The sequence below is a fragment of the Sus scrofa genome, chromosome X (assembly GCF_000003025.6).
Source record: "Sus scrofa isolate TJ Tabasco breed Duroc chromosome X, Sscrofa11.1, whole genome shotgun sequence".
In the NCBI taxonomy this organism is placed as follows: Eukaryota; Metazoa; Chordata; class Mammalia; order Artiodactyla; family Suidae; genus Sus; species Sus scrofa.
The window spans coordinates 38,996,687-39,006,886 of record NC_010461.5 but is presented as its reverse complement, the minus strand read 5'-3'; the positions used below and the strand labels follow the sequence as shown (position 1 = coordinate 39,006,886).

Sequence of the window (10,200 nt, the reverse complement as noted above, 5' to 3'; positions counted from 1 at the left end):
GCCATAGGAAAAATGAAAAAAAATAATGCCACGAAGGGGCCTTCAGAAGGCCAGGGTCTCCCTGAAAAGGCACCTGCTGCTTTTCTGGCACTGGCAGAGAATGTTCAGTGAGTGAAGTGATGTCTAGCCACCTTCCAGGAGGACAAGGACAAGCCTACGGCAGCCAGTGTGACGCGGAGCCAATCAGGAAGGCCTCCTGGGGGCACAGTCTGGCCACCCTTCACTCACCTGGGGAGCTCCACAAACATCCCAGCAAGTCATTTTAAATATCATACCTTGGTGAACATTGTCCTCTTTCAGAAGCAAAAGGGACAAAAATACCCACTAGCACGAAGCCTAGACATCTAGAAACCTCCCGGGAATTAGAAGCGGTCAGAAGATTCCTGAGGCGGCAGCCCACATGGTGTGGTCTGCCCCCCACCGGTCTGAGGGCCTGAGTCCCACCTCTACCGCTTTCTCCCATTGGAAGGGGAGCTGCTCGCCACAGGGAGCTGTGAGCCCATGGGTTCCCGAACGACGCTTGAGCCTTTAGCCAAGGACCCCAAAGGACCATCATGGGCCGGCCCTGAACCTACCCAACCTCTAGAGATGGAAAGTCCACTGCCTCCTTTGCACGATCCTCAGGCGTTTTATGTTAAACGGGAGAAAAACAGGACACAGAAACTGTTTCTTATGAGTACATCAACTTTAAGTTCTTGAAATGAAAAACTGATCACAAGGTTATTTCCTACCAATCAACACCAGTTGGTTTACAGACAAATCGCAAGGTGGAACTTGATCTTACTGAAATCAAGGAAGTGATACACTGAGATTAAACTGAGGAGTTAAATCGGTGCACTTAAAGGTGATCTGATGACACAGGTGTCAATTTGTCAACGTTTTGCTTTGGATGATACTGGGAAAGGATAAGCAGAAAGCATGAGGCCGAAACTTCAGGATCGGGTCAGCAGCCTGAATTTGTACACGGCAAGCCACAGGGCAGTTACCGAGGTGGAAAATCCGATGATCTTAAGCAGCCCGGTCACGGAAGGCAGGTTTCTCTCCCAGAAGGTGCGGGTGATCTCAAAAGCTGGAACATCCTGGATGAATGAACGCAGATCATTAGCAGAAAACCCTTGCACGGCCAAGGAGAGGCAAAACACGTCTCTACAATCAGCATGTGGATCTGCCCCGAAGAGTGGCATCTACAATGACATCAGGGCTAGAGGAAGAGAGATTTCTTTTTTGGGTCAAGCCACACAAGGTGTGCAGAAGTTTCAGGGCCAGGGATTGAACCTGTGCCACAGCAGTGACATTTCCAAATCCTTAACTGCTAGGCCATCAGGGAACTCCAGGTAAGAGATTTTTACAAGCAATGCGTGGCTTATGGAGACGGAGCTCCCAAATTTACCTCTGATTCAGGTTCTCGAAGCCATATGTCTTTCTTTGACACCTTCCCCAAAGCATTCAAGATCTGAAAGAAAGTCACCATGGTCTTATGAGATGAGGTTCTGTAGGGGGCTTTTTTATTATCATTATTTTCACTTTATTTTGGGGCCTCGCCCAAAGCATGGACAAGTTTCCAGGCCAGGGACTGAACCCACACCACAGCAGTCACAACACTGGATCCTTAACCTGCTGAGCCACCAGGAAACTCCAAGGTTCTGTAGTTTTGACAGATTCAAGGCCCTGCTGGCCACAGATGAGCCCCAGGGGTGGGATGAGGGGCAGAGAGATGGACATACAGCTTATGGGCAGCAAGATCTGGAAAGATCAGGAAGTTCCCATTGTGGCTCAACAGTAACGAACGTGACTAGTAGGACATGGGGACACGGGTTCGATCCCTGGCCTCGCTCTGTGGGTTGGGAATCCAGCATGGCCGTGAGCTGTGGTGTAGTTTGCAGATGTGGCTCAGATCCCAAGTTGCTGTGGCTGTGGCCTAGACCGGCGGCTACAGCTCCGATTAGACCTCTAGCCTGGGAACTTCATATGCTGCAGGAGCGGCCCTAAAAAACAAACAAACAAACAAAAAAGATCTGGAAAGATGAGATGCCAGTTTTGGGGCCGGATTCAGGAGGGAGGGCAGCGCAGCTTTGTCTTACCTCTCTAGCCGCCCGTTCGCCGGCTTCTACTGCTCCTTCCATGTAACCGCTCCATTGTGTGGCAGTCTCGGTGCCAGCAAAGAATATCCTGCCTACGGGCTGGCGGATCACCCTTCAAGGGAACAGAGAGGTGGCAAAGAGTTACCCTGAAAGGTGCTGCGGGGAAATGAGCTAATCTCAGCCCTCATTTACTCCCCAGAGACAAGGAAAGTCAAATTGTTTCCAACCCTCCACCCACGCAACTCAGCCAAAGCAAAAGGCTCCTCCTTGTTTCCTGGGCCCGTGCCCAAGGATCTAAACATCCAAGCCACAGACCATCAGTCACTACAGGTAATGCTGCCCTTTTGCTAGCCAGCCAGCATTAAAATATAAGAACATGCTTTAGGGAGTTCCCTTAGTGGCTCAGCAGTTAACGAACCCGACTAGGATCCGTGAGCCCTCAGGTTCGATCCCTTGGCCTTGCTCAGTGGGTTAAGGATCCGGCGTTGCCACGAGCTGTGGTGTGGGTCACAGACACAGCTTGGATCTGGTTTTGCTGTGGCTGTGGTGTAGGTCAGTGGCTACAGCTCCAATTAGACCCCTGGCCTGGGAACCTCCATATGCCGAGGGTGCAGCCCTAAAAGAACAAAAAAGAAAAGAGAAAAAGAGAAGAGAAGATGCTTTAAATCCACACCCAGATTTCTTTGCTGTGCGTTTCCTGTTTGCAGTCCACTGTGCTACCGATGGTAAGGGGGGTGTTCCTCAAACCCCAGCCATGAAGATACTCCCAGGGTGCTGGGGAGGAACCGTGGTGGCGAGTGGGAAGGCAGAGAGAGGAACTGATTTCTAGCAAAGGAGAGACCTGAGGGATTATATGTCTACCTTCTTAAAAAAAAAAACAAAAACAAAAAAACACCTCTGGGAGTTCCCTCTGTGGCGTTAACTGGGTTAAGAATCTGGCTCAGGTTGCTGCAGAGATGCAGGTTCAATCCCTGGCCTGGCAACGTAACTTAAACGATCCAGCGTCACCCCAGCTGTGGCTTGGATTCAACCCCTGGGCCAAGAACTTCCATTTGCAGTGAGTGCGGCCATAAAAACAAAACAAAGCAAAACAAAAAAACTCTCTGTGAGGAGTTGCCGTCGTGGCGCAGTGGTTAACAAATACAACTAGGAACCATGAGGTTGCAGGTTAGATCCCTGGCCTTGCTCAGTGGGTCAAGGATCTGGTGTTGCCGTGAGCTGTGGTGTAGGTTGCAGACGCGGCTCGGATCCCGCGTTGCTGTGGCTGTGGTGTAGGCCGGTGGCTACAGCTCCGATTGGACCCCTAGCCTGGGAACCTCCATATGCTGCAGGTGCGGCTCAAGAAAAGGCAAAAAGACAAAAACAAAAACAAAAAAAACCACAACTCTCTGTGAAGTTAGCTTCTATGGATTTATCTAGAGACCAGCTGAGGGTGGCAAAATGGGTCTTCTCTTACAATGAGGTCTTGGTGAAGAGAACCATGGAAGGGCTGTGCTAAACGAACAACTGTCCCCTCCTACCTTCTGGTTTTTTATTTTTTTATTTTTTGTTTTTAGGGCCTCACCTGCAGCATATGCAGGTTCCCAGGCTAGGGGTCGAATCAGAGCCGCAACACCACAGCCACAGCAATGCCAGATCCCAGCCATGTCTGTGACTTACACCACAGCTCCTGGCAACGTCGGACCATTAACGCCCTGAGAAAGGCCAGGGATCAAACCTGAATCCTCATGGATACTAGTCTGGTTCGTTTGTGCTGAGCCACGACGGGAACTCCTGTCTCTCTCGTACCTTGTTGACTTTGATTCCTGCCATGTCTGCAGCCGCTTTCATGAAACCCCTCACTGCATACCTCCAGCCCAAAGGCCTTGCCCTCAACCCGCTGGCACGCCCTTTTCTAACTCAGGAATCCATGGCTTCATCTCTTCCTAATCCTACTCCTCTCTTCTAGACTTTTACCTTGACTCTAGAGCTATTCCAGTTAATCAATACTGTTATCACTAACAGCGGCTTTTCGTCCTCAACTTGAGATATGACAGAAAGAGCCAACACTAATTGCCCTCTGGAAAAGGAACTGTAAAAAGCACCCAAGACCCAAATAGGTTTTCCCATGAATCATTTAATCTGCTATCGGATATTGATGACTTGCACTGAAATACTGCACGACTCTAAAACGATTGTTACATAAACAAAAATGGAACTAAAATCACTGTTTAATTAAGAATTCCATTAAGAAAAAAACAATCCTACTGTATAGCACTGGGAACTTTGACTAGTCACTTATGATGGAGCATGATAATGTGAGAAAGAAGAATGTATACATGTATGTGTGACTGGGCCTTGCTGTACAGTAGAAAATTGACAGAACACTGTAAACCAGCTATAATGGAAAAAATAAAAATCTTTATAAATGAAAAAAAAGAAAAAAACAACCAAGGGAGTTCCCATGGTGGTGCAGTGGTAACAAACCCAACTAGTATCCATGAGGTTGTGGGTTCGATCCCTGGCCCTGCTCAGCGGGCTAAGGATCCAGTGTTGCTGTGAACTGTGGTGTAGGTCACAGATGCAGCTCGGATCCTGCATTGCTATGGCTGTGGCGTAGGCTGGCAGCTGTAACTCCGATTCCCCCCAAGCCTGGGAACTTCCATATGCCTCGGGTGCAGCCCTAAAAAAAGCAAAAACGAAAACAAAACAAAACAAAAAAAGAAACAGGAATGTGGATTCCTATTTCTGAAATTCCCACTGAGGGCAGAAGATCTAAACAGATATTTCTCCAAAGAAGCAAGACTAATAGCCAGGAGGCACATGGAAAGATGCTCAACATCACTGATTATTAGAGAAATGCAAATCAAAACTAATATGAGGTACCACTTCACACTGGTCAGAACGGCCATCATTAATAAGTCTTACAAATAACAAATGCTGGAGAGGGTGTGAAGAAAAAGGACCCTTCCTGCACTGTTGGTAGGAATGTAAGTTGGTACAATCACTGTGGAAAACAGTATGGAGATTCCTCAGAATGCTGAAAATAGAACTACCATATTCCTGGGGATATATCCAGATGAAACTATAATTCAGGAGTTCCCGTCATGGCTCAGTGGTTAACGAATCTGACTAGGAACCATGAGGTTGCAGGTTCTATCCCTGGCCTCGATCAGTAGGTTAAGGATCCGGCATTGCCATGAGCTGTGGTGTAGGTCGCAGACGTGGCTTGGATCTGGCGTTGCTGTGGCTCTGGTATAGGCTGGTGGCTACAGCTCCAATTAGACCCCTAGCCTGGGAACCTCCACATGCCATGGGTGCAGCCCCAGAAAAGACAGAAAGACCAAAAAAGAAAAAAAAGAAAAAAAAAGAAACTATAATTCAAAAAGATACATGCACTTCTATGATCACTGCAGCAATGGGAACAACCTCAATGTCCATCAACAGAAGCTTGGATAAAGAAGAAGTGGTACATATATGCAACGGAATATTATTCGGCCATAAAAAAGAATGGAGTAATGCCATTTGCAGCAACATGGATGCGACTATAGATTATTATACTAAGTGAAGTAAGTCAGAAAGAGAAAGACAAATACCATATGCTATCACTCATATGTGGACTCTAAAATATGACACAAATGAACCTATCTACAGAACAGAAACAGACTCATGGACAAGGAGGACAGACTCATGGTTGCCAAGAGGGAGGGGCTTGGGGGAGGGGTGGAGTGGGAGAAAGAAATAAAACAAAAAATGAAGTAAAATTCCCATTGAGCTTTGCTTATCTATTAAGTTGGATGCAGGTCTTGAATCGATTGGTATGGTATCTGGGTTGTACCTTCCATACTGAGTCATGATCCCAGGGGGGAAGTAGGCAGTGTAGCAGCCCCCCGAGTACTGCTCCTCACACCAGTTCTTCTCTTCATAGTGCACGGGCTGCAAGACAGAGAGGAGAGAAAATTTCAAAGGGAAGACAAAGCTAAAATGCTACCAGTTGACAATAAAAAGATCTTCTGTGCTTTAACAAAAAGTTTTTACGTTAAAAAAAAAAAATAAAGCAAGTTCCTATTGTGGTTCAGTGGAAATGAAGCTGACTAGCATCCATGAGGACGCAGGTTTGATCCTGGCCTTGCTCAGTGGGTTAAGGATCCGGCGTTGCTGTGAGCTGTGGTGTAGGTCGAAGACACGACTCAGATCTGGTGTTGCTCTGGCTGTGGTGTAGGCCAGCGGCTACAACTCTGATTAGAACCCTAGCCTGGGAACCTCCATATGCTGAGGGTGTGGCCCTAAAAAGACAAAAAAATAAATAAAAGCAGCCCTGTTTTTCTAACTGAAGGGGAAACACAACAGTACCAGGTAATGGCCTTTTGTGGTACCAACTGACAAAACATGTATCCTTGGACTTTTTAAACCTCTCGTCTAGGAGACACATACTCCACCATCTGGAAGAGGGCATCATCAGATTGCAAAAGACTTCGAAGTCTTTTTTTTTCTCCTCCTTTTTATAGCCACACCTGCGGCATATGGAAATTCCCAGGCTAGGGGTCAAATCGGAGCTGTAGCCGCTGGCCTACCCCACAGCCATATCAACACCAGATCCGAGCTGCATTTGTGACCTACACTGCAGCTTGTGGCAATGCCAGCTCCTTAACCCACTGAGCGAGGCCAGGGATCCAACCCCCATGCTCATGGACTCTATGTCAGGTTCTTAACCTGCTGAGCCATGTTGGGAACTTCAGATTCTAATGTCTTTAAGACCCCATCAACAATCAGGTTCTTGAAAGGTCTGCTTATATCTCTGCATTCTCTAAATAACAGACTCTACTTCTCCAACTACCAAGGCATTACTGCTGAAAAAAAGGGTGGAAGGGGGGAGGGAAAAGCTAAGCAGGGTGTCTAAGAAACAAGCTTTTTTTCAGAACCACTTCTCTCAGCTGGAGATGCGAAGAATGGGAATGCTGCTAAACAGAGGATAATTAAAGATGAAACATGTTTCCCAAGGGACTTGAGAGAACCTTCTCTGATTTCCCTAACACATTCTGCAAGTTTATTCCTTGAACAGTTCAGAGATAATCCCCTGGAAGAGCCTCCCAGCTATCTTGGTTGGATGTTCAAAAAGAATTTCAGTCTCATAATCGCTTTTGAATTCCTCAATGAACTGTGAACTGAATCTGCAGATGGAAAAACAAATTAGTATGACTTCGACCCAGGCAGAGAGTCCAGATTCAGTCTATCTTATCAAGTAAGGACCACTGTGCCTTCAGCCACAAATGATGATAGAGTTGGGATTTTATTTTGCAGCACTTGGATGACCTGGCCAGGCAGGCAGGACCTGTGTTCTGGGAACTGACCTCACCCAGCCTGGAGATAATACTCGAAGCCCTAGGCTCTCATGACCACTGGCTGCCAGTTGTCCAGTGAACATTTAAACAGCCCAAGGAGCTGCTGCATCAGAAACTGCCTGCACCGGCAGCAGCTTTTAATGGCCTTTTGTGATTGCTGAAGTTAATCCTCCGGCAAGCTTATCCCTTTACACTCTCTTCACAAGACTGTCAGGAAACCAGAATCTGCTTTGCTTTACCACTTAGAGCAAACAGAGCAGAACCTGCTAGGAAGGAAAGCTAGGGATTTCTTACATGTAAAGCTTCTTGAGATCCTAGCACTTTGGCGTAGAGCTCACAGATTTTCCGCTTTCTATAAAAAAAGAACGAAAAAAAAAGTTAAGGAAGAAATAACTGATGAGCATGGAATAAACACAATGAGTTCTGGGGCTCTTGCCAATGAACCAGATTTGTTAAGGGAAAAATGAAAATCAATGGTCTTCTGTGACTACACACGATGAACAGTGCCATGAATCTCTGCACTCAGATTAACCTTCTTTTCCTCAACACAGTCACGTGACTTGAAGATTCAACAGAATTTTTCTTCTCTTTTACAGTTTGGCCCCTTCTGGTACCTAATACCATATCTATTCAAGATGAAAATGTGGAAAATGAGTCTAAATTAAATTCCGTTTTAGGAATCGATTCTAAATCACTTTTCTGGAATATGTAAAATTCTAAAATAATTGGAGTTCCTGTTGTGGCGCAGCAGAAACGAATCCGACTAGCAACTGTGAGGTTTCAGGTTTGATCCCTGCCCTCGCTCAGTGGGTTAAGGATCCGGTGTTGCTATGAGCTGTGGTGTAGGTCATAGATGTGGCTCAGATCTGGCATTGCTGTGTCTGTGGTGTAGGCCGGCAGCTGTAGCTCTGATTCGACCCCTAGCCTGGGAACCTCCATATGCAGCAGATGCGGCCCTAAAAAAAAAAAAAAAAAAAAATTCTAAAACAATCCGTTTCATCAGTCTGCAATAAGTATGATGGTGTCTTTTGCTACTTATATTTTAAAGATCAATGAATACATGAAGCACATTCAGTCTTTAAAATATAAAATATGCTGCACTAGGAGAGGCCTATAGTTATTCCAGGCTAGTGATCTGTTATTTGACAGAATGGTCTGTGGACAGAGAACTGAGCCCAAAGGGCATCTTCGTCAGGGTCGGGGTGGGCATGATGCACTAGGTCATGTTACTTCAAGCCCAGGGTTTGGTCATCCTCATAATTCATTATGTAAAGGACCAGCACTGAACACAGCACATATTATACCTTAAAAATAAAGAGCTTAATTTATCTAAGTACTTCTTGAAACAGATACATTTTTTTCTTTTTTGACCACACCCTCAGCATTTGGAAGTTCACAGGCCAGGGATCGAATCTGAGCTGCAGCTGTGACCTATGACACAGCTGCAGCAATGCCAGATCCTTAACCCATCGTGCCAGGCCAGGGATCAAACCCGCAAGCTCAGCAGCCAACGGGAGCTGCTGCAGAGACAATGCCGGATCCTTAACTTGCTGCACCAGTGGGTAAGGATCTCCTTGAAACAGATATATTTTAAACTCACAACCACTCTTGGTGAAATTAGAAGTTTTAATTTACTAAAATCATCCATTTTAGAAATGAATGGTTCTATTTCGGGAATTGTTTGAAGAAGTTCACACAGATTCAGTTATACACTTTAAGTTTTACCTTATTTAGTCTTCATATAGTTTAATTAAAGTGCTCCAGAGTATTTTTTTTACAGACTAACAAGCAATTGGAAAAAATGTGGCAAAGGGTTCACATCTATAAGACTTAAGTTTTAAAAGCTAAAGAGACAAATGGCAAAAAAAATAGGTTGAAGGAGGGAAGCAAAGGTTATACGTACAATAAATAGATTTTAAAAGATAATTATTTAATGTCGCAATTACATTAGAAAATATTTTGAAAATGTGGTCTCTTTGGGAGTTCCCTGGTGGTACAGCAGGTTAAAGACCTGGTGTTGTCTCTGCAGTGGTTCTGGTCACTGCAGTGTCGATCCCTAGCCCAAGAACTTCTGCATGTCACAGGTGCGGCCAAAAAAAGAGTGTCCCCTCTGAATAATGAACTGAAAAATGTAACTTTATAAATGTATCTAAATGCTCATACTTACACCATTTATATACCTCCCAGATTCTCCTGCTCATGGCTATTTAGCGTTAAGTCAAGAGGAGGAGGTAGAATTAAAAATGTTGTTTACTGATACCATTTCACCATGGAAGGTTTTAAGGGAAGTACAAATGTCACTCCCGAGGTGATGTAACACGACATTAGGTGGCCATTTAAGCTCCAGTACAGACAGGCAAGGTTTGGTTTCCTTTAAGGAACTGTTTCTACTACAGATCAATCATGATCAAGGAAAGGCAGAACCAGAAGTCTCAAGACTACTGTCCACCTGTCTGTCTCTGTCTAATTGAAGGCCTTCATTTCAGACATGAGGAGGCTGAGGCTCAGTGCACTGAAGAGACTGGCTCAACATCGCTCAGCTAATTAATGGCAGGGCAGAGGGTCCACTCTCCTGAGCATCCTGCCTGTAGTAAGTGCTCAATAAAAATTGATCGAATCAAAATCCATCCTCAGTCCAGCGTGGTACCCTCTTTTCTACTCTGTGATGAGACTGATTCTTACCTACTTCACTTGAGTGTCCCAGGAAAGAATTTTGACATTTTGAGTCAATTAGAAAACCAAAAAGTATTGACAATCATTATTCTGAAAAGTGTACTAATGCTTAACTTATTTTCGGT

At 45.4% G+C, this 10,200-nt stretch overlaps 1 protein-coding gene across 3 annotated transcripts in view; it reads right to left on the bottom strand.

Annotated features, from left to right (window-relative positions):
• The window catches only part of MAOA (monoamine oxidase A), a 75,769-nt gene continuing 66,235 nt past the window's right edge, over positions 667–10,200 (bottom strand). For 2 of the 3 annotated variants that reach the window (XM_005673569.1, XM_021079532.1), the window contains 5 exons: positions 7,697–7,754; positions 5,899–5,996; positions 2,082–2,193; positions 1,391–1,453; positions 667–1,079 (listed from right to left, as the gene is read on the bottom strand). In XM_005673569.1, the coding sequence (XP_005673626.1) occupies positions 933–1,079; positions 1,391–1,453; positions 2,082–2,193; positions 5,899–5,996; positions 7,697–7,754 (478 nt within the window). In that variant the 3' untranslated portion in view covers positions 667–932. 3 annotated transcript variants of the gene reach the window in all.